Source organism: Peromyscus leucopus, chromosome 5 (genome assembly GCF_004664715.2).
Source record: "Peromyscus leucopus breed LL Stock chromosome 5, UCI_PerLeu_2.1, whole genome shotgun sequence".
Taxonomy (NCBI): Eukaryota; Metazoa; Chordata; class Mammalia; order Rodentia; family Cricetidae; genus Peromyscus; species Peromyscus leucopus.
In genome coordinates, this window is record NC_051067.1 from 38,102,100 (window position 1) to 38,127,534 (window position 25,435).

General features: G+C 42.1%; 1 protein-coding gene across 2 annotated transcripts in view; it reads right to left on the reverse strand.

Moving 5' to 3' along the window:
* The window catches only part of Dcdc2 (doublecortin domain containing 2), a 206,231-nt gene that overhangs the window by 14,864 nt on the left and 165,932 nt on the right, over positions 1–25,435 (reverse strand). For both annotated transcript variants that reach the window (XM_028880833.2, XM_028880796.2), the window contains exon 9: positions 6,334–6,434. In XM_028880833.2, the coding sequence (XP_028736666.1) occupies positions 6,334–6,434 (101 nt within the window). The remainder of the gene's footprint in view (positions 1–6,333; positions 6,435–25,435) is intronic.

Consider the following 25,435-nt stretch of genomic DNA (forward strand, 5'->3'; position numbering starts at 1 on the left):
GTCTCCTAGGCAATCAGTTCTCCATCTCTAGTACAGATTAAATGAAGACAGTTTAGGATCGAAGTGACTTCTGGTTGAACACTGTAAACTGAACAGATGGGTTTGTTTTGCCCCCTGACATCCTTCAAATGTCCCTCCAAAGCATCAGGAAAGGAATGTTTAAAGGAATCCATAAAGACACTGAAGACTGAAAAGGAAGTAATAGCAACAAAAATTGGGGCATAATAAAATCAATAGTTGGCCGGGCAGTGGTGGTGCATGCCTTTAATCCCAGCACTTGGGAGGCAGAGGCAGGCGGATCTCTGTGAGTTCGAGGCCAGCCTGGGCTACCAAGTTGAGTTCCAGGAAAGGCGCAAAGCTATACAGAGAAACTCTGTCTCGAAAAACCAAAAATAAATAAATAAATAAATAAATAAATAAATAAATAAATAAATAAATAAATAGTTGTCTGGCCAGTAGGAGTAGATGTCAGGAAAACACAAACTCAAAACTTCAGAAAGGGAAGCCAAAGAATGAGTGTGTGCAACCCTTGTACTGAAGCCAAAGAGAATAAGTCTCTTGGTAAGAGTACCAAGTCCCCTTTCACAGGCAGGTCCTGACTGTTGAGCACTAGGCTCACACAAAGAAAACAGCCAAAGAATCTTCTCATAACAGAAGAGCAATGCTAAAACTACCAAAAACTAGAGGGGCTCCTCCCATGAGTCCTGCAAACCAATTGCCCTGCCCTGGATCTTTCCGGATAAACTCTGCCTATGGACTGTCCTTAATGATTCACAAAGGTCTCCCTAGCACAGAGGCAGAAAACAAAACAGAAAGACAAAGAGAAACTCATAAGAAACAGCAGAGTTTTCAATAGCACAGCATCAGTATTTGGAGAAGAGAAGATGTCACATCCATGAAACAAGAACAGCATGTCATAAAAAAGAACACTCTCGGGCTGAGGAGATGATTTAGTTGGTAGAGTAACTACTACACAAGCATGAGGAGCTGAGTTCATATTCCTAGCACCCATTCAATAGCCAGGCTCCCATGCATCATTAACCCTAGAACTGTGGGCAGGGGGAGTCAGAGACAGGAGAATTCCTGAGGTTCACTGATTCAAACTAATGTGCTCCAGGTTCAGTGAGACACCTTTGCTCAAAAAATAGGGTTAAGGATGATAAAGACACTCGAAGTCAAACCTCCGGTTTCTATACACACACACACATGTATTCATGTGCACATACATACAATCAGGTACACACTACATATACATACACACATAGACCAAATCGCGGAATGAACATTCAGAAAATATGAAAGTATCTAGCACTTGAAGATATGATAATCCAGGTGATAATATCAATAGATATGGCTGAAAGTATGTGACATTGGAAGAGTCCCTGCCAAGCAAGCACAAGGCACTGAGCTCAATCCCTGACAGAGTGTGTTTGTGAGTGTGACTATACCCTGCATATTTGATGTTACATATGTAAGATACATATATGATATAAATTGACTTTTTAAAAAAAAATCTAAGAAACAATTCATAGAGATGCAAAGCAAATGAGATCATTAGCATAGCAGGCCCTATGTACAAATACTGAAGTTCCAGAAAGATTATCAAAGAACTAGTTCAGCATTTCTTCCAGAACTAGAATAAGAAAGGCACAAGGAGTAGTCAGCAAGCAAAAAGACCTACGCCAAGGAGCCTACTTAGAAACTGTCTAAATGCTAGGGAAAAAGAAGTGAGCTCAGAGATGGGGAAGTGTTAATCACAGAAGCTCAGGAAAGGCAAAGCTACCAAACTTCTCAACTGCTCTCCTTAATGGGGAGCAAAATTGAGCAGGCTTTTCAAAGTCCTGAGAGAAGTCAGGTGACCCTAGAATTTTATACCTAGCCATAGTGACAGTCAGGTTTGAGTGGAGAAATCAAAGCCACTTTCATATATGAAAAGCCTCTCACTGGGGCTGTAGCTCAGTGGTAGACCACTTGCTCTACCTCTGTATGCATGAGGCCGTAGGTTCAAGCCGCAGTACTACTGAAAAGTCTCTCCCATACAGTGTGCCTCCTATGGAGCATTTCTCTGGCAACTACTAAAGGAAAATTGATTAAACCTTCATTTTGTGTGGGAAACTTTCCTTTAATGAAGGTTTAGCCAAGAAAGAAGATATGTAATCCAAATACCAGGATCCATCCTCTTAGAAACAGAGGGAATTCCCTAATAATGATAAGGAAAATAACCAGGTCAGTCTAAGAAGCAGAAAATAAACTAGACAGCCTCAGCGACTGGAGGGCTTGGGGAAAGGGACAAGAGAGACTGCATAGTCACAAAATGTGCATAATGGGTCAAATGGAGACCCACAGCTTCAGAGCAGGGTTTTTCTGTGTAGCCTTGGCTGCCCTGGAACTCACTCTATAGACTAGGTTGGCCTCGAACTCGGAGATCCACCAGCCTCTGCCTCCTGGATGCTGGGATTAAAGGCCAGTACCACCACTGCCCAACCTGTCTTATTCTTATTAGACCTAAATTCTCCACTAATAAGTCATTTGGTCTGGCCTTCCCAGATACAAAAAATCTCCCCGTGCGTTTCAAAGCTGAGCTGGGCCCACCATTGCAATGGCTGGACTCTAAAACTTGCCCCGCACAGAACTGTGATTTGAGTGCTTGCTCCCCAGCTGGGGGTACCTTTTGAAAGGCCATGGAACCTTTAGAAGGTAGAGCCCTGCTGCTGGAAGCTTCTGAAGGTTCTAGCATGGGCCCGGGTTCTGGCCTTGCTCTCTAATTCCTGGTCCACCACACACAACCAGAATTCAGTTCTGCCTTCCACACAATGATGGACCAAAACCACGACACAAAGAAAACCTTTTTTCTCCTAAGTTATCTCCAGCAGATGCTATGGTCATAGCAACAGAGAGCAGGTAGTCTCTGACTAACAAGACAAACCTGGATCTAGGGACAGATCTCAGATGCTTAGCTGAATTTGCCATAACATAGATACACAAACCCATAGCATGCCTTCACATGAGAACATGTGCTAGAGGTACCAGAAGGACATGAAGAACAGGAGGCTCTGCCTCCTTTACCACAAACATGCTAATCTGCCAGAGTTTCATGGGCTAGGGTCAAAAACAAGTTGCTGCTCACAGCAACAGAGACAGCCAGAGTGTTGTCCACATAGGAAAGGGCTGCATGATAACCTCTCTGTGGTTTGCCTGTTAGAAAAAGAGCTCCAGGCCTGGGGAACCCAAATCATTTTTCATTACTTTTATTATGAAAATATATATTATATATACATTATATTATATATACATATATATGTATATATATATATATATTTCACCTTCTTAGTCAATCTTAAGTGTGTGAGTCAATGGCATTAAATTTTTATGGTGGGCAGTAAACCATCCTGAGCTTTGAACCACAGGAGGCATTACCTTTTTATTATTATTGTTATTATTATTGTTGTTGTTATTATTATTACTATTATTATTATTAGAAGAAGACAAAGGAGGAGGAGGAGAAGGAAAAGAAGACAATGAACAGACCTAGCCTCTTATCACTGTTGGCATTCTGGGCCACATAATCTTTGTTGGGTGGGTTCTTATGTACATCACAGGTAATTAATGGGACTTTTGACCACTACTCACTAGAATCCAATAAAACTCACTAAGTTTTGACAAGAAAATGTCCCCACAAATAGCCAAATATCCCTCTAGAGACAAAACTGCCTCTATTGAGGGTGACCATCCTAGAGGAATCACTACCTTTGCTCTCCAAGGCCATTCACTACACAAACATCTTTGAGAAGACATTCATGGCCAGTGAGCTGACTCAGTGGGTAAAGGTGCTTGCTGCCAAGCCTAAAGACCTTAATCACTGGGGTGAAAACAGTACACACACACACACACACACACACACATGTATACACATATGTAGGTATGTGTATGTACATATAAATATTTGTTTACATATGTATATGTGTGTGTGCATGGAAAGTGAGGATAGTAAGGAAGGCCTGTCTGCCAGGCTGTCACCACAATTATTTAAGATAAGAGCCATGCAGTTCCTGGCCCTCAGCATGCCCCTGATATAAACTAGCTGCCACTTAATACAGACCATGTAGGGATGTCTTCTTCAAGACCGTTTTCACTGTTACGGAGCTAAGGGATCTCTCCACACCCTCGTCTGACTTCACAGAATAGTCAGATCATGGCTACTTAGGACACAAAAGTGGCTCCAAGACCAGCCCCAGCACCTGGTGCCCAGGACGGATCCCGGCACCATGTGGAACAGAGTGGAAGAGAGCGGGGCGGAGCCTCCACCTCTGCTTTCCTCCCTCCCCATCGCTGCTGCTGTCCTGGCCCAGCACCTGCTGCTTACCTGACGCTCCTGCTCAGCTGCATTTTATTCAGTGATCTTCACACATCCAATAAAAAATCAAGCACTGTAGATGCAAGGCTGATCCAGTGACATCAGAGACCTGTTCTCCCTCCCAACGCCCCTCCCTCTGAATCAGAAAACACCTGAGCAAACAGATGCCCCTCGAAACTGCACAGGTTGCCTAAGAAGTGATTAGTGGAGAGACATTTCCTTTACTGGTGATGCTATGGTATTCTCTTGATGTTTTGACTTTAGAATATAAATTACTCTTGGCTTCTACAACTAATAAGTTTTGTATATACATGATTACTCTTCTCTGTCTGAAACCATAATATTTAATTATGGTTTCACAGTAGAGCTAAAATTCTGTTTTCTCCCAGGGAAAAACTAAGTATAACTGGGTTTATGAAAAATTATTAGTGAGAACAAATCCTAGAAAATAAATTGGATTTTTGAAATCTGTGAATTTTAGCACATCAGGCTTTTCCTCAGGAAGACTGTGTACAGAAAGTATGGTGGAATAATCAAGCATCAGGCTCACTGCTGCCCTGGTAAGATGAGCATGGGTGGGAAGATCACTCGTGGATCTGCCCTATTGTGAAATTTGCTTTCAGAAAAGGAAATAGCACATAATAGTCACAGGACACGTGGCAATTCCTAGTCATCTCCCCCTTCCTCCAGAATCTGCACTAAACTCCAACCCTCCAGAGAGAACTGCAATGACTGCAATAAAAAGTGTAATAGAGAGTCTTTTCAAGTATTTTGTTTTAAAGTTCTCCAAACTATTTCAATGTGGAGCCAAGCTTGGAAGTATCAGAATAATATATAATCTGTTCACTGGATGGTACCAGGGTCAATGGTTTGGTTAAGCAGGCATCTATCTTATTTATAATCTCCTTTAGAATGCAAGTGGATTCTTGTGTGTAAATTCATTCTGGTGCACACAGTGGGGGGCTTCAAAAGTACATTGTTTCATTAATATGAACTCTCTAAAACCTTTCAGTGTAAATATTAAGAAAGTGAAGGGAAGAAAATATCCTATAATTCCTATAATGCTACTCATATTTAATAAAGAATTACTGTAAACAAAAAAATAGCGATGAGGTCTAGGGCGATGGCTCAGTGAGTAAAGACCCGCTATCGAGCATGAGGAACTGAGTTCATGCCCAGAAGCCTCAGGAAAAGCCAGGCGTGGCACACATCTTCAACCAGTGTTGAGAAGGCAGAGACAGGCAGCTCCCGAGGACTGGCTAGCCGGCTAGCTTAGCCACATCAGTGAGCTCCAGATTCAGTGAGAAACCCCATCTCAGAAACAAGATATAGAAAAACGAGGAAGAAGCTTGCTGCCTGCCTCTAACCTACACACATACTCCCGTGTAAGCAGACAGACACTTGCGTATGTGCGCGCACACACGAACACATGGGTAGCTGGCTTACTTCTTGCATTTAGCCAGAATTAACATGACTTAATTTCTTCTGTTAGCACACCTTCCTGAAACACAAATAAGTACATTGTTCCCCCGGCCTACAAAAAGAAATTACTACACACAGAGAAAACATTTGAGCTGTATTTATATGAGCAATTCAAAAAAAAAAAAAAACTAACCACAGAAATTTCAAAGCCCCTGAAGGAGAGAATATCATAGCATTTTAAAACCACTTCTTTTTCTCAACAGAAAATGACTTTTTTTCCTAGATTAACATTCCCAGCTAAGGCTCCTTTTTTAAATCAGACTTTCTCTGCAAGCTTTTGGCTCACATCGAGCTCCCTCTTGTCTTGCGTGCTTATTATGAACACACCATTTCCACATTAAAGACAGACAGGTGAATGTTCTCTGGAGGGGTTCTGGGAAGAACTGGGGGTACCGTGTTATACTCCAAAGATCATTTGAACCCTTAGCACCTGCGTGTGTGAGGGGAACCATGGCTATGATCCTGTTTTCACAAATGTTTCGAGGTGTGAGGATTACCTGGTCAACTGGAACCTCAACCTGTGTGTCTTCATCTTCTTGGACTTCTGCTGCCCCCCTGGTTTCAGATCTCTCTGCTCCAGCTTTAAAAATGCCTTCATCTGTGGAGCCAAACACGGGTGGAAAAAAAAATCAAAATCCAATCGTGACATCGTGTGGCTGAAAGCTGACATTACAGTGAAATGTCTGAAGGGATTTCAGTTCCTGTATATATATATACTTCACAGCAAGGATTTTAATGCCCTGGCCCCCAGGTCTTCTATTTTAACTGAGAAGAGGTCTTGCGGCCATAATAAGGCTGTCTTGGGAGAGCAGAGCTCTCACGCTGTTGCTGCTCACACATTGTTACTGACTGGGTGGCACTAGTGGCCAGAGATGAAAAAGACTCCTGGCTAGACTCCAGGCCCCCTCCTAGCCGGCAATCAGTAACAATGCTCCCTGCTTTACAAAACATTTAAAATTTCCGTTTCCCCAGAGAATGCTATGCATTCAATATAATGCAGGCAAACAATTCTCTCTATTCGGAGGAGTGAAACTTGGTTTTACTGCAACAGGCTCAAAGAATGGACTTCCCGAAACCCTCCAGAAAATCAGCAGGCTTTTAGTTTTGCACATTTCTACAGGATTTTCACAACCTGTGGCTTTAAGCTCTTGACAACAGAGGAGACCTAAGCCCCTGGGGATTTCGGCTAAGCTCCTTCCACTTGCTTCCTTCTGCGAAGCAGCAGTTTCCATTTTCCATATTTGAAAGACTTTTAATGTCTCCCCTCAGCCTTCCCTTCTCCAGGCCAAATAATCAAATCCCAGAGCCATCTGTCATTCTGTCTGTCTATTTGCTTCCAGACAGATTTAGTGCTGCAGCCACCCTCACAGATGTCTGCCCGGTCTCAATTTTTAAGGCTCTCCAGGGATGGCAACTTTACCTCCTTTACTGGTATTCTACTCCAGGGTTTGATTACCCCTACAATCTGGAACTGCTTCTCTTTTGTCTTCAGGTCACCTCTATTTCTGTAACAGAGGCATGTTTGCTAGAAAAATTACTTAGTACATGCCACACAACATGACACATTACTAAAGCTCCAAGGTCAACCTGAGCTGCATGCAAAATGCATGTTTACATTTATCGAGGAGCAATCACACTTAAGGCACCAACACAACGGTCTAAGGTATGAATGAGATGCAGCACCCAGGCTGGGACACAGGTCAGTGGCAGAGCACTCACAGATGTCATCTGCTCCCTGCGACTGCTTATGGCCCAACAAAGCAGAGAGAAACTGACCTCCACACAGTGCTCAGAGGTCAGGGATCTCCTAGGCAAACTACAGCAGAGTAGGGAAGGTGGAGACAATAGAGCCGGGGAAAGGCCCCAGGGAGGAAGTGGAAGGGTGGAAACTCAGGCATGACTCGAGTTCCTTTTCTCAATTACAGATCAGTGAGATGACAGACACAGTAGACCGTGGCTATGACTTACTCCAAATACTGGGCTTCCTTACAAAGAGACGACACAGGGAATGCTCTGTGATTCATTGATAACAGCAGGATGTGTTCCCAGAACTAAGAGTCATTGTCAATGTCCACCTCTGCAAAAGCAGAGCTATGAATTATCAACAGATGTATTTTAGAAAAGGTGTCCCGCCAGATAGAAAAAGCACATCCGGTACTAACAAGTGAGGCTGGGGATGTAGCTCAGTTGGTGGAGTGCTTGCCTATTGCGTGTAAGTTGTGAGCTCCGCCCCCAACAATGCATAAACTTGTCAAAGCAATATGTTCCTGTAATCCCAGCACTCAGAAGGTGGAGGCAGATAGATCAGAAGTTCAAGGTCATCTTTGGCTACATTATGAATTTGAGGTCAGCTGGGACATATGTGATACTGTCTCAACAACGATAATGTCAAATTTAAATGGACATCAGAATGACAAGTCATCAAGATCCACCTTGAGACAAGAGAGACACACAGAGGGTACAACCATGAAAGTGTTTGCCTAGGTGAGGCTGAGAGCTCATTCCTCAGTGAGTGGAGATGCTGAAGCTGTTCCCTCCGGCATCAGGGAAGAGGACTGGAGTGGAGTGAAAGATTCACCATAGTCAAAAGAAACCGAAGCTAGAAGGAAAGAAGAGAACCCACTGGGATGCCAATTCATTCTCACTATAATGTTACTAAGATTAAAGGTGGTGATGCTCTTCATTCTTAGAGAAAGCACCTTTCAAAAGTAGTCTTGTTATTCATTTTGATATAACATGTTTGCAGTTTAGAAAAGTTAGATGATGAAGGAATAAACTCCCTTCCTATATCTCATGGCCCACAGACAGCAGTCACCAACGTTTTCCCAACCCCCCCCTCCTCCTGTTACTCCTGTCATTCCTCCTCCTTCTCTCTCTCTCTTTCTCTCTCTCCCTCAAACAAATAAAACTTGAGATTTACAAGTCACTATTTACTTTAAAATTATATCATGAGCATTTATCAAGCCATTACATATTACCTGAAAATACTAAAATATGATGTTGCTGTGCCATAACTAACAGACACTACTGAGTAATAAAGATTGGCTTTTTGAATGGATGGGGCACATTGTAAGAAGTTGATTGTTGTGTAACTGCATTCAATTAGTGAAGAACTGCCACTCTGGAAGCAGGAAGAGGGTCCTGGAGGCTCAGCCCTGGGGGAGGGAGATCCCAGAAGCAAGTACTACCTCCCTCTGTGTACAGAGCAGAAGCACATAACTGTCTTCTGAATCCTTGTTTCCATGCCTAGAGTGCTGTATACAGCAAGTTTACAATGAACATTTATTGGAAATAAGGTGGAAACAAGCCCCAGGTTTACTCTTTCTCTCTCTTACACATCATTTCCCTTCCTCCTTTTGCGGCATCCTCATGTTTAGCTGCTCCAGACACCTTGTGGGTGTTTAGTTCTTCCTTTCCATACTAGCCTCTGTGCACACTGACTTCCTAGTTTGAACACAATTATGTCATCTACCTGCTCAGTATCTCAATGGATGCCTCTCCTGCCTCTTGCTTAAGGAAATCTCACCTTCCTATCTCCTTCCCCTCCCACCTTTTGCCATCTGAGCAATGATGCCCACAGGAGCACCCCATCTCCCTGCCCACACATTCTGCATCTCTCCTACTTCCTACTCCACTGACAGAACCACATCTTCATCTCCCATCCTAAGCAACGCACGCTAGTAATGCATCCCTTGTGTTGTTTCATAGCCCATGCCTACATCTCTCTCTTGTCCTTGAAGAAGTCCTGGTGGAGTCTAACTCTCAGTTCAAATTGCAATCGATATTAATACTCTATAAAGATCACCTGCAGTCTCACGCCGGACCACACAGTCAAACAAAACCAGTCATTCCTCTCAGCACTCATTATCTCACTGTCTTTGTTTATTCATAGATTACTGTTCCACTTGTCAATTTCTATGACTTACTCTGTCTTGCTCCTTGCTGTTCTACAAGTCCTTCAGGTGTAGACCACAGCTTTGGTCTTTGCAAGTCCTGTGTATGGCACAATGGCTGCCTCCGAACAGGTTTTGAGAAAATGTTTGTAAAGCTGAACTGACAGTACCAAGTACTATGTAAACATCAAACTCTTGCCATTATCTATAAATGTTATCTATAACAGAATTTCAATGTACATGTGCCTGTGGCCAAGATCAGGAGTCCACGTGGTGTCCAAAAGTACACTCATCAAACTGTGTGTGTGTGTGTTCTATGTAATTTTAAGTAGAGAATAATATAATGCTTTGTGACTTTTTTAGATATCTTTACCAATAGTTTAACACCACCACCACCACCTTTCTCCTGTATTTATCTCCCTACCTCTTCCCAATTAAAGTTCCCCTCACCCTGTTTCTTCCTTCAAGTCACTGGTACACTTTTATTCTCCTCATAGTTTAAAGAATTCTGCTCATCTGGGCTGACAATGTTCCCCCAAGAGCCACAAACTATCTAACAAAAACCCTAATACCAGGGGATGAGAATCCCCTTTGAAATTGCTGGTCAAACTCTTGAGGACTGGAGTTCATGGTACCAGAAGGTGCCATGCTAGCCTCCAAAAGAGGGAAGCTACATTTGGAGACACCAATGTAATGCAGGTAAAGACACATGTCATAAACGAGGATGTCAAACTGACTGCTTTTCTAGCTTTAACTCTGTCGTGTATTTGTCTCATGTTGTGGGAGGGGAGTCAATAAGTACATAACAATATAAATGACAGTCAAAGTGTATGATCCAAAGGGAAGCTCCATGGCTTCAGAATGGCTGTTTTGTCTATACAGAAGTTCATTGACATGTGTAGACTTGGAAATTGGCTAATCTCACTGAATTTTTTTTACAAGTTCTCCAAAATAAAATTTTGATTAAAAGAATAAAACAAAAACTATTTAATTTGGGCTGAATACATGGCTAGGTCTACACAAACATGGGAATCTGAAATCAAATTCCAGCACCCATGTTAAAAAGAGGAGGAGGAGGAGAGCAGCAAGAGGCAGGTATAGCGGATACAAGAAGATCCCCGGGTCTTACTGCCCAGCCAGTTAGCCAAATCAGAGAGCTCCAGGTTCAGTGAGAGACCCTGTCTCAAAAGACAAGGTGGACAAAGATTGAGGAAGACACCAGAGGTCAGTCTCTGGCACACACACACACACACACACACACACACACACACACACACACACAATCTAATTCATCCCAAAGTCTAGAAACCCTCCAACATCTTTCCGTCATGCCTTAGAACACAAGTTCTTCGCATGATGTAAAGAACTGGGATTAGGCAGCACACTTCTTCCCTTTCCTGTACAACTGCTTCACTGACCTTCACTCTGTTCCCAACAGAAACCCACTTGTATCACGTGACTTTTTACTTCCCACACCCTCTGCCCTTTTCACACGATTCACTACTCCTTGGCTTTCAGTTCTCAGAAAAGTATTCTTCACTCCGGTGCCAGCAGCCACCACTCACTCGGTGTCTCCTGTCAGTCTCTGCCTGGTGCTGGTTTGTTTGGTAACTTCCTGTCTACCACTTTCTCCCAAAGCAGAGCAGGGATGTGTCCACCTCGTTCACTCCTGCCTCCAGCAATGAACAGAACCCAGCACAGAGACATCAGAAAAGACTGCTGGAAGAACAACTTGACATGGTGGCACATTTGTGTGTGGTGTGTGTGGTGTGTGGTGTGTGGTGTGTGTGGTGTGTGGTGTGTGTGGTGTGTGGTGTGTGTGTGTGTGTGTGTGTGTGTGTGTGTGTGTGTGTGTAGCCAACGGCTCATAAACACACTCATTTCCTTCTCTGTTCTTACAGGACCTTTGCCCCAAGCCGCACAGCTAGCAGTACAGTGTTTGAATAGAGATGGGGCAGAAGAACAAAAGCACTCGAGGAACAACAAGACTGAAGTACCCCCTCGATTGGGATGGATAAATTGTTTATGTGTGGAAGCCTGAATAGTAGTCCTGCAGAGATGCCCCCATCAGAATACTGGGAAACTGCGGCCACCTTACTCTGTGGGGTCCAGAGAAGTAAGAGTTCACCAGCTAAGCCTGATGTGGATCCAAAACAGTTACAATGATGCCTGAAGGTGAAGGGGGAGCCAGAGAATGGGGCAGAAAGTGAGACAGGACCTGGTACCATCACTGGCAAAGACACACCACCTCTGGGAACCAGAACAGCCAGGGCGCAGTTCTCCCTTTGATTTTGAGCCCAATGAGGTCTGTGTTGGAAGTCTGGATTCTAGAGCTATGCCCTTGTGATGTTTTGGGACAACCATAGAGTCATTTGTTATAGCACTCAGAGGTAGCTAATACATCACAGGTCCAAAACTAATGATGCAGAGAAAACAGCCCCCTTCTAACTCAGCAGAAACCTGCTGTGCAAAGACAAGTGCAGGAGATGCAGACCCCTTCTCCATCTCTTACCCAGGAGACAGTGGGCAAAAACCCTTCCTGGAGCCACTGGTCTTTGTTTCCTCCCAGGGCAGTTACTGTCAGCCTTTCTCCCTCCCCTACAGCATGAAAGTGTCATCACCACCATCCCCCAACACAAACAACTGCCAGAATAAAAGGGATCCAATATTTTAATGCTCCCTCTGCCTGAAACCTTTGTAATAAAAGCTGTTTGCTGAGAAACTAAGGAGCAAGGATGAACTCGATACACAATACTGCTCTCATTCAATTACTACACCGAGGATCGAATTCAATGCTTGGATGCACACTTCACCCGAGTCCAGCTCTCATCTTTTCTCTTTGTATCATGAATGGACATTTTAGTGCATATTACACCATAAAGCAATAACAAACACTCCAGGAAAAATAGAAATGCTCCTCAATTATTTTTCACTTATCTCTTATGAGTTTTATTGCCTAAAATACAAAAACAGAGCTGCTGAGGTATGGACGGCATCTCATCTCATGGTCGTGTTGTTCAAAACAAATATGAATCTGTTTCTCCTGTGGAAAAATGAAAGGAATGATAGTGACTCCCAAGCTTCTAGTGACCACAGCTGAGATGAAAGCCTCTCTGACTCCAAGGCCCTTGCATTTCAGCTCATTACCATCCTCAAATAAACAAGGTAGGCGAATAATTGATAAGCTGTGATTCAGTCCTGTAACTGGTGACAATCAGTCCCTCAGGGCCGACCATCTTTTCTCAACAGAGATATTTTTGCCTACTAACATGTTTATTTACTCATTCTCTCTCCTCTCTGTCTGTCTGTCTGTCTCTCTCCTCTCTGTCTGTCTCTCTGTCTCTCTGTCTCTGTCTGTCTGTCTCTCTCTCTCATCTGTGTGTGTGTGTGTGTGGTCAATGTGCACATGTATATACAGGTGAGCACACACATGCATGTAAGGAGGTCAGAGAGAGACCTACTCCATCACTTCCTCTCTAAAACAGGACTTCTCAAAGATCTTCACACAATGCTGAGGTTACAGCTGTACACAGCTATATCCAACTCTTATTGTGAGCACTAGGGATTTGAACTCATGGCCTCGTACTTTTGCAAGAAGCACTCTTACCCATATAGCCATCCCCTTGGCCTATCAACAGAATTGTTTAAAATTATTCTTAAGTAGTATTATATACCCCATCATTTAATACTTAAGACAAACCAGATATCAGGATGAATTAGAAGAAATATCCTGATGGCCAGTCTTTAACATTTCATGAAAATTTTAGGTATTTGTTAACTAAAAGCTATATCAAGAAAATTCTGATGGCTATGAATATTTTCTTCCAATATACTGCTATGATTGCCTGATAAAATGTTAAATTTGCCAGGCGGTGGTGGCTCACACCTTCAATCCCAGCACTCGGGAGGCAGAGGCAGGCAGATCTTTCCCAGGCCAGTCTGGTCTACAGAGCGAGATCCAGGAAAGGCACAAAGCTACACAGAGAAACCCTGTCTCAAAAAAACAAAAAAAAAAAATGTTAAATTTAAAACAAAGTGTTAAAATAAGTGCAGCTTATTAAACCTAGTAGATTACTGGGACAATGTAGGGAAAGAAGAGTTTCTAGCTCTGAATACATAAAACAATACACTAAGACAAGAATGCCGACCATTTAAAAGGAGATCATCTATGCATCACATCAGTCAGCAGAGACAGAATTTAAATGAAAATTCACAAATTGAAACAAAAGCAGTTTCCATCAGCTTAATATTAGTGTAAGTACCTGAATATGTGAAATATACTGAATTTCCATATGGCTCTTCATAAACAGATTGCTGATATCACAATGTACCACTGAAAATTAAAGCACACCCAGGGAGGTGGTCCAGGAAGAAGCAGTCCCTGTGAGGGCTAGCAACACAGGGGCAGAAAGGAAGGCATCTGTGGAATATTGCTTCCTTACAGAGGTCGGCCAGCTCTCCTCAGACCCTTACAGAGACCAAGGTACCCCTCATGACTCAGACATGTGTACACAGACATGCACCAACACACACACACACACACACACACACACACACACACACACACACACACACCACACTAAATTAACACATCTCATCACAAGAAAAACTGAAAGTCACCAAGGAGAGCAAATGTTCTGAGAACATCTAACTCGTGCAGGAATATAACTGAATGTTTTCGGTCACGAATCTTCTCAGTATGCCTCATCGCATCTCATCACTCAAGCCCAAAGTCTCCACAAAGACAGGAACATCACAAGTCTACTTCCCTTCAGCCATTTATAAAGTGACATGAAAATAACTGCACACACTTACACAGGCTGCGTTTTTCTGTCTCTAGCTTGAAATATCTGGCTTCTTTCGCTCTCTGACTCCCACTACAGAGTATTAACTATCATCAGCTATGAAATTATGTACAGATTTGACTATCAAATATTTGCATAGAATTGATTTTAACCACATGCATTTTGTCTTAACTTTAAATAAATGTAACAAAATATCCTGAGTATAGATAGAAGGCAAAAGATTATTATCATTGATTTCTCCAAAACATGGGTAATTTTGTTCTTATGTCTGCATTTATATTTTGTTCTTCTTAGATACAGATGTTTTACATTTTCCTCAAAATCAGAAGTTTTCAGAATATAAAATTAAAGCATATATTTCTAACATATACAATTTTTGATGTCTTACTTTATAAACTGTGTAAGTTTTTATACAATTTTTGAAATCTCTGACAGACATGTGTGACTCTGGACAATAAATTATTTCTGAGTAGGTTTGCCTAAACCAGCAGATATGCAAAGCTTAACTTTTTCATTTCTAGCCTTAAACTATCCTGAAAATCAGTTTTAATTCATCAGAATTACTGAATTGTTCTTTTCTTTCAACCTCAGTAACTGAAATTACCTAGTAAGTGACCTAAAATTCACAATTCCTATCCATAATTCTGGCTGGTCCAACTCCCACCAAATGACCTTGGAAATTCCAGTCTGTAAAATGTCAATACTGAAAGCATTTGCACTCTCAAAGTCCATCATAGCAACAGAGTGCTCACTCCCTGTGAAGGAAGCCAGAGCATTCTTTCAGATGTCCGTGCATTCACTTGCTGGTTATGCTAACATGCCGAGCCAGTGCCAGAATAATGGACAAGGCTTCACCTCAAGGTGTTTATTACCTCCAGGGGAGTTACGTGGAAAAATCCATAGTGTAGGGTGATGTGTGTGTGTGTCAAGTGCTACATGGCTGTTTAGAGGGTGTGGAGAGGTGGGAACAACCAAGGAGAGACAGACAGAGTTGCGTGTGGCAGACAGGAGCTGCAAGTCGAAAGACAGGCAGAATTGGCCATTGATGAGCAGAGGACAGCACTCTGAACAGAATGTCTGAATATTCAAAGGCTGGGAGGCTGTGTACTTTATTTCAGGAGCTGTAGGTAGCTCACACAGCTGCAGCAAGGCTGAGATACTGAGGACAGCAGGTTATATGGCTGGCAAGAGAAGAAGGTAATGTGTTAGAAAACCTTGTCTGACATCACCAGGATTTTGAACTTGACCACGAAGATTATGAAGAGCAGCTAAGGGGCTTTAATGCATGGGGTGGGATGAACAAGACTAGGGTAGAGATGGGTGTGTCCTTGAGTAGGGCCATCTACGCAAATAGGGAAGAGATTCCTTACAGGCTGTGTGGAGGAGGTGACATGGAAGACATCACTTACGATGTCCCTACAGTGACAGTGCTGGGTGGGAGGACAGGTCAGAGAGAGAAGATTGGGAAAGGAAGCCTGGAATGTGCGTCTGATGGAAGCCACCTGCATCAACACGCAAGAGGGCGAGCAGTGTGGCTGGTAACCAAGACAGTGGAAGAAATGGAAAATGAAATGACTCACTGCTGGGTGAGCGCAGAGCTTCTAATCCTAATCTGCATGCAGCACCTTTCCCTATGAGGGAGGGGGGGTAGCTGGCCTTGTGGGACCAGTCCTGTCCTGGATACAACAGGTCTGGAAGCAGGATCAACAGACTGGAACCAGATTCTAGAAGCTTTAATGTCAGGACTCCCTCACCACTGGGTATGGGACAAGAAGGACAGGAAAAGGTCGAAAGAGGACTCTCAGTCCTGTGCTCTCTAGCTAGTTGTGTTATTTATCAAAACTGCAGAGACAAGGAAAGGAAGAGTCTGGAAAAGAGGCTACAAGCTCTGGTTCTGGCATCAGATGCTCCTGCTGTGTGATGGGGTGAGTCCTGATAAGCTCATCATACGCTGAATATACTGCATCTGGGTGTATCTGATGTACATAACCTGACAAGTATCACAGCATCACAGTATAGCTGTGTACTCCACGGTAGGCTGCCTGTGGTTTCCCTTGTGACCTCAGGGTGACTGAGAGTGAGAATTACTACTGCCTAGCAAGGCAGGGGATGGCTGCACTGCCTGCTATAAGTCTAGGAGATCAAAGTTCAAAGCCTGAAGTTTAATTTCTACTAAATGTATATAGCTTCTGTGCCCTTATGAAGTCAAAAAGCCATATGGTAAGTCTTGGACAGTCAATATTGGTTTAAGAAACATTGAGAATTCTCATAGAGGACTCAGGTTCAATTCCTAGCACCCACGCAGCAGCTCACAACTCTGTCACTTCAGTTCTAGGGCATCTGATTCCCTCTTCTGGCCTCCACAGTACAAGGCATGTACCTGGCATACAGACAGACATACCTGTAGGCAAAACAGACATAAATCTAAAATTAAATAATAAGATCAATTTTAAAGAAATCTTCATAGAGAGGTAGGGGTGTGGCTCCATGATAGGGAGCTAGCTTCTCATGTGAAAGGGGGCTTTGACTTCTATCCCCAGCATTGCCAAAAAGAAAAATCCCAATAGACATGGCCACTAAATGGTTGTAAATATAAATCTCAGTTCAGATGAAGTTCTAAGATAATGATGTAAAGTTGAGAACTGTCAGAATATAGTCGGGATCCTGTGAGCCAGCCCAGCCTGCTAAGTCTGTTGGACCTATGCTATACCCAACCCCCAGACCCAGGCAGGGCCATATACCCTGTGCTCCAGCCTGGTCTGATGAGTCTACCTGATCGTAGCCCACCTGCACCCTCCCCAGTCCCCAGACCTAGCCCAAGTAGCACATTCTACTCAGCAGTCCATGGATGATTCTCCACCACAGACCACATCCTGGGACATGAAATGAATCTTAATAAATCCATAAAAATTGAAATAATTCCAGGTATCCTTAATGAACACAATGCAATACAACTTAAAATAAACAGCAAACAAATCTCTAGTAAGTATACAATCTTGTGTAGATTAAATAATGCATTACTAAATGATGAATAAGTCAAAGAAAAAAATCAAGAAAGAACTTATTTTTAAATTCCTGGAACTAAGCAAAAATGAAAACAACAAAACTTCTGAGAAACACTAAAAGCAGGCTTATGGTGGAAATTCGTCACTGTAAACACCTACATAAAAACTCAGGAAGAGCATGGAAAATGACTTCATGTTACAACTCAAGAATTTGGAAAAATAGCAACAACAAAGCCCAAATAAAGTAGATGGGAAAAAATAATAAAAACCAGAGCAAAAATCAATGAAATGGCGACAAAACAAACAATACAAAGAATCAACAAATCTAAGAACTGATTCTTTGATAAGGTCTTGTTTGATCCACAAAGCCTGGTCCAACCACCAAGAGAAACAGAGAACCCAAGTTAACAGACTCAAAAATGAACAGGTAAATGGTACAAGAGACACAGAAGACATTCAGACTATCATAGGGGAGTAAGTTAAAAACCTACAACCCATTAAATTAGAAAATCTAAAAGAAATGAGGGAGTGTTTAGATTCATCCAAACCAGCAAGTTAAAACAAGAGATCAACCATCTACACAGATCCATAAAAAATAAGGGAGTTGAAAGAATAATAAAAGGCCTTCTAGCTAAAAGAAGCCCAGGTCCAGAAGAATTCACAGCAGAATTTTACCAGATCAGACTTTCTAAAAAAATCTACAACTAATACTTGTCTACACACACATGCATGTATATTTACACACATACATAAAAGAAGGAGCCCTTCCTTTTACAAAGCTAGTATTACTCTAACACCAAAACTAGGTAAAGATATAATAAAATACAGACCAATATTCCTTACGAACATAGATGCAAAAATTTTCAATAAAACGTTTGCAAACTTGAGGACAAATATATGTCACAAAGATTATCTCCATGATCCAGTTGGCTTTATACCAGAGATGCAAGAATGGTTTAACATACATTAAGTCGATAAATGTAATAAACTATATAAATGGATTGCAGCCAGGGAAGCAAGTAGACTAACTGCAGATCTTAACCCTTCTCCCTCCAGTCCTTCAAATCCAATCCCCCAGTTTCATCCCTGATGCAGCCTCCTTCACCTACACACACACACACACACACACACACACACACACACACACACACACACACACCTGCATTTCTAGTAGATCACACAGATCTCCCAATACAGACATCCCTCCCCAGACTCATTATTTTATCCGAGCCCCCAACTCCAACAGGCATTCCCTGAGAACCCACAGGACACTCTAGCCAGGAAAGCAGGTAGGTTACTTGCAAATCTTCACCACTTCCTCCCTTCCTCCAAGTCCAATCCCCACTCTTATCCAAGCTCTGTAGAGAACACCTACTGCGGCCTCCTGACCCTCTCTGATGCCCATCTACAATGGATCTAGACCTTCTCCAACAACCCTCCTTCTCCCTACTCACCCCATTATCCCAGCCTCCAACATCAGCAGACATTCTCTGGGAACACTCCAGCCTCACAAGCCAGGAAAACAGGCAGGTGGGGATCTTCACCTCTCTCTACTCTCCTCCAAACCCAGTCTTTCTGCACTCCCAGCTCTGTACCCAAGCACCTGCTACAGTCTTGCCTCATCCCCAACCCGCATTCCCATCCTGATCTCCGTTGGAAAAAGTCACTCTTTGCCTCCAAATTTTCTTCCCACCACATATCACTTCATGACAGTCACCAACTCCAGCAGCATTCCGTGGGAACCCACAGGCCACCCCAGCCAGGGAAGCAGGTAGCCTGACTACAGATCTTCACCCCTCCCTCCTCTCCTCCAAATCCAATCCTCCAGTCTCAACTGTATCTCTATAACATAACACCTGCTGCAGCCTTATCCTACTCTCTGCCCCCATCTCCAGTGGATCCAGATGATCTTCTCCAAATTTCAACTATATATCTGATAGAGGGCTATTATTACAAAATATATAAATAACTCAGAAACTAGTTATCAAGAAAACAAATGACCCAATTATAAAAATAAGGTACAGACCTAAACAGAAAATTCTCAAAAAAGAAAACTCAAAGGGCTGAGAAACACTTAAAGAAATGTTCAACATCCTTAGTCATTAGGGAAATGCAAATCAAAACTACTTTGAGATTCCACCTTACATCTATCAGAATGACTAAGATCAACAAAACAAGTGACAACTCATGCTGACTAGGATGTGAAGAAAGGGGAACACTCATCCATTGATGATAAGATTGCAAAATTGTACAGCCACTAAGGAAATCAGCTTCCTCAGGAAGATGGGATTAGGTCTACCTCAACACCCAGTTATACCACTCTTGGACCTATACCCAAAGGTCACTTCATCCTACCACAGAGACACTTGCTTAAATGTTCACAGCCACTCTATTCATAATAGCCAGGAATTGGGAACAACCTAGTGTCCTTCAACAAAAGAATGGAATATTTATTACTCAACTGTTCAAAATAATGAAATCATGCAATTTGTAGGTAAATGGGTGGAACCAGCAAAAAGTCATCCTGAATGAGGTCCCAGACTCATAAAGACAAATATGGTATGTATTTGCCTATATTATGTTATTAACTGTTAAGCAAATGATAACCAAGCTATAATCCACAGAACCACAAAGGTCAGACATAGAGTAAGGGACTAGGGTAGGGGAAATAGGTAGATCTTCCTAGGAAATGAAAATAGAATATATATATATATATATATATATATATATATATATATATATACACACACAATTAGATGTGTTCGAGTCATGGTACTAAGAGTGTCATTTGGTGACATTATATATATAATGACATTATATATATATAATGACAATATATATATATATATATATATATATATATATAATGGGTGGGTAGGGCAGGAGAGATTAGAATAAGAAGATAAGTGGAGAGGGGGAGTGAAGAGAGAGACAAGGGGAGAAATACAGTGAGAGACTGCTAAAATTAAAGTCCATTTGAGGGGTAGTATGAAAACCTAATGTAGTAGAAGCTTCCTAAAATATATACATATACGAAGATGATAAAAATAAAATCACCAAATAAGGGGGGACACAGAGCCCCAACTGGATATCTCTTGTCACCAAATGACACTCTTAGTACCATGACTCCAATACATCTAATTGAGTTGTTGGCAAAAGGGGTCCTATAGAAACTTCCAAATGACCCAGGCTGTTGCCAAGACTATAGGTTAATCTCCACAAACTGATGGCAAGGCACCATTGCTAAATACAACACCCATACAACTCAACGAACACAAAGAAGGCAAGTTGGTGCCTACATAGAGCCCTCACCCCCATGTGCTAGTATCTTTGATAGAATGAGGTACTCTGCATGCTACCCAAGCAGAAACATAAACACCAACCTAGCCAGAAACCCTTTGATCTACAATGGTACCTGCATGCAAGATATAAGGTGTAGTGCTGGCACAAAGTTTGGGGAATCACCAACCAATATCTGATTTGATTTAAGGCCCACTCCATGAGACAGAACCCATGCCTACACCCAACATTGTTTGTGTGATCAAGAACTTAAGATTAGAGCTGGAGAGATGGCTCAGAGCACTGGCTGCTCTTCCAGAGTCCTGAGTTTAATTCCCAGAAACCACATAGTGGCTCATGTAGCTAGAGTTTCCTCCAGTCCTGCCTGGCCCATGGCCAGGACAAATCTCTCTCACCCACCAGTCCCACAGCAGCTCAGACTCAACTGAGTAAACATACAGAGACTTATATTGCTTACAAACTGTATGGCCGTGGCAGGCTTCTTGCTATCTATTTCTTCTATCTTAAATTAACCCATGTCTATTAGTCTATAAGTTGCCACATGGCTCGTGGCCTTCCGGTACCTTACATCTTGCTTGTCATGGTGGCGGCTGGCAGCGTCTCTCTGACTCAGCCTTCCACTTCCCAGAATTCTCCTCTCTCCTTGTCCCACCTATACTTCCTGCCTGGCGACTGACTAATCAGTGTTTTATTTATTAACCAATCAGAGCAACACATTTAACATACAGAACATCCCACAGCAGACTCACAACCATCTATAATGAGATCTAGTGTCCTCTTCTGGTGTCCAGGAATATATGCAGACAGAACCCTATATACATAATAAAATAAATCTTAAAAAAAAAAAAAAAAGAACCAGAGATTAGATAGCTCAGGGACCTAGAGGAAAACCAAATACTACTGTTCTTTTCTTAAAAAATTTAGCAATAAAATGATTCCTAGAGATATTCTGCTATACTTATATATACTCATAGATCAGTGCCTTGCTCAGCCATCATCAGAAAAGCTGGGAACAAATACAGACACCCACAGCAAGACATTATGGAGAGTAAGAGATCTTGGAACACCCATCCCTAAATGGGGTATCTCCATCAAATTCCTCCTCTCAGGGGTCAGGGAATTCTGCAGAAGAGAAGACAGAAGTGTAAGAGCTAGAGGTGATAAAGGACATCAAGCTAGCAATGTCCTGTAAATCATCAGGATCCACACACATATGAACTCACAGAGACTGAGGCAGCATGCACAGAGCCTGCACAGTTCTGTACCAGATGGGATCCTAGAGCTGAAAGGAAAAGTGGACACATGCCTTCATCCCTGACCCAGAAGTAATCTCCAATTGATAACCACTTGGAAATGAAGGAAAGTCTTCCAAGGGAAGACATTACTGGGGAAACAAACTATTCTCATGGGTAGGCTGTATACTCAGCAGTAGACAGCCAATAGAAAACAAATTCAATAGTGTACCTGGAGATTCCTTGTCTCAGGTCAGGACTTTGTCCTTGTTTGTCTTTTTGGGTTTTCTAATCTTATTAGTTTTATTTTATTTATATTTTTTCTTCTCTCTTTTTACCCTATATATCCTTTGTGTGTCTATTATGGCTTCTAGTTTAGTGTTTCTATAGGATTCCTGAGTGTGCAAATAAATGAGTCTGTTTCTTGGGCCTGCTTGTGGGCTCTTTTCCTTCTGTTTGCTTGTTTTGTTCAATTCCAATGTTTTAGTTATTATTATCATCCCATAGAAGCCTGTTTGTTTTCTAAAGATAGACAGGAAGGGGACAGATCCAGATAGGAGGAGAGATGGGGGGCACTGGGAGATGTAAAGTGAGGGGAAACCATAGTCAGGATATGTTATGTAAGAAAAAAATATATTTTCAATAAAAGGAAAATAAAATAAACCATATAAATGTACTTAAAAACAAAAATCACATGATCATCTCAATAGATTCAGAAAAGGCCTTTGACAGAATGCAACATGCCTTCATAACAAAAGCCCTAGAGAGAGCAGGACTAGAGGAAACACACCTCAATATAATAAAGAGTATGTACAACAAACCCACAGGCAACGTTATCTAAAACGGAGAGAAACTCAAAACATCATCATTAAATCAGAAATGAGACGGGACTGTCCACTATCCCCACTTGTTTTCAGTATAGTATTTGAAGCATTAGACAGAGCAATAAGACAAGAGAAGGAATGCAAATAAGCAGTCAAATTACCCGTTTGTAGATGATATAATATTATGCATAGGACGATCCCAAAGATTTCACCAGAAAACTTCTGTAAGTGACCAACACTTTCTACAAAGTAACAGGATACAAAATCAACTTACAAAAATGAATAGCTGTTCTGCCTACCAACAACAGTCATGTTGAGAAAGAGACCATGGACACACTCCCATTCACAATATACTCAAAAAATAAACTAAGAACAAACATAAAAAAGAGTTAACAGATCTCTACAATGAAAATGTCAAGCCTCTGAAAAAGGAGACTGAGGAAGTCAAAGTTAGAAAATTCTTGCTCCTGGATTGGTAGAATTAATAGTGTGAAAATGACCATCCTACCAAAAGCAACGTATAGGTTCAATTCATTCCCAATCAAAATTCCCAATACATTCTTCACAGAAATAGAAAAAGGTCCTAAAATTCATATGAAACTGAAAATGATCCCAGGTGCCAAAGCAATACTGAGCAAAAAGAACAATGCTGAAGGATCACAACACCAGATCTCAAACTAACTATGCAGCCATAGCAACAAAATCAGGCCCATGTTGGCAAAAACCAGGCATGTAGATCATAGAGAAAAATAGGAGAAAAGATGGCGAAAATACATACTAGTGAAAAGACATCTTCAACAAATGTACTGGAAAACATGATGCTCATGTATAGAATGAAATTAGATCCATATCTGTCACCTTTCACAAATCAATGAGATTCACAAATGTCAATGGAAAACCTGAAACTGCTAAGAAAAGAAAAACATAGTTAGCACCCTACAAAATAGAGGTAGGAAAGGACTCTCTGAATAGGCCTCCATTTGCTCAGTAACTGAAGACAACAACTGACAAACAGGAGCTTGTAAAACTGAAAAGTTTCTGTACAGAAAAAGGAACAACCAACCCAGTGTGGAGGAAGCCCACGGATTGGGGGGGGGGGGGTCCTTTCCAGGCACACATGATACAGGATTAGCATCTAAAAAGGAGTCAAGAAAACAAATGGAGCTGGAGGGATGGCTCAGAGCACTTGTTTCTCTCTTTTTTTTTTTTTGGTTTTTCGAGACAGAGTTTCTCTGTGTAGCTTTGCGCCTTTCCTGGAACTCACCTGGTAGCCCAGGCTGGCCTCGAACTCACAGAGATCCGCCTGGCTCTGCCTCCCAAGTGCTGGGATTAAAGGCATGCACCACCACCGCCCGGCTGCACTTGTTTCTCTTACAGAAGACCCAGGTTCAGTCTCACATGGGGGCTCACAACTGTAGGGAGACTTTTCTGTCCTGCCAGCCAGCTCCAAAATAACCACACAGAGACTTATTATTAATTATGAAGGCTCAGCCAACAGCTTTAGACTTGTTTTTAACTAGCTCTTACAACTTAAATTAACCCATTTCTGTTCATCTATGTGCTGCCCTGAGGCTCATTTACCTCATCTATGTACTTTTCATATTTCTTCTTCTGAGTATAGCTGGTGATCCCTGGGACTCCTCCTGCTGCTTCTTCCCAGCATTCTCTTAGCCTGGTTCTCCTGCCTAGCCTTATCCTGCCTAGCTATAGGCCAGTCAGTTTCTTTATTAAATCAACCACAGTGACATATATTCACACAGTCCAAAGGAATATTCCACACACACCATCTATAATACCAGTTCCAGGAGATCTAATACCCTCTTCCCACATCCTCAAGCACCAGGTACATGTGTGGTGTACATACATACATGCAGGTAAAACACTATACATAAAATAAAGTTAATCTAAAAATTCTTATAATTAAAAAAAGAAAAAGAAAACAACCCAATTTTAAAAATGAGCTATGGGTCTAAACAAAGAGCTCTCAAAGGAGCAATAAACATGGCTAAGAAATGTCACAAAAAGTATGCAGCATCCTTAGCAATTTGGGAAATGCAAATCAGAACTACTTTGAGATTTTTATCTCCCCCTAGTCAGAACCACTAAGATGGGGGGCAGGGATGGACAACAAATGCTGGAGAGCATTCAGGGAAAGGGGAAGCCTCAGTCACTGTTGGCGAACTGCACATTGGTGCTGCTACTCTGAAAATCAGTGTGGAGAATTCACGAAAACTAAATGTATATATACCGTATAGCCAGCTGTACCACTCCTTGGTATATGCCCAAAGGACTAGAGTAGCCATAGAAATCAGGAAAGTAAAAAGAGTTCCCTGGGTGCTGAAGTCCAGCTTCAGTGGGGTTCAGGTCCCAAAGAGAAGATGTGGAGTCTGTGGTGGAAGAAAGGGACAAATGTACAATCTGAGGGTTCAGCTGCTCGCTCTCTCTCTCTCTCTCTCTCTCTCTCGAGAGAGAGAGAGAGAGAGAGAGAGAGAGAGAGAGAGAGAGAGAGCGAGAGAGAGAGCGAGAGAGAGAGCGAGAGA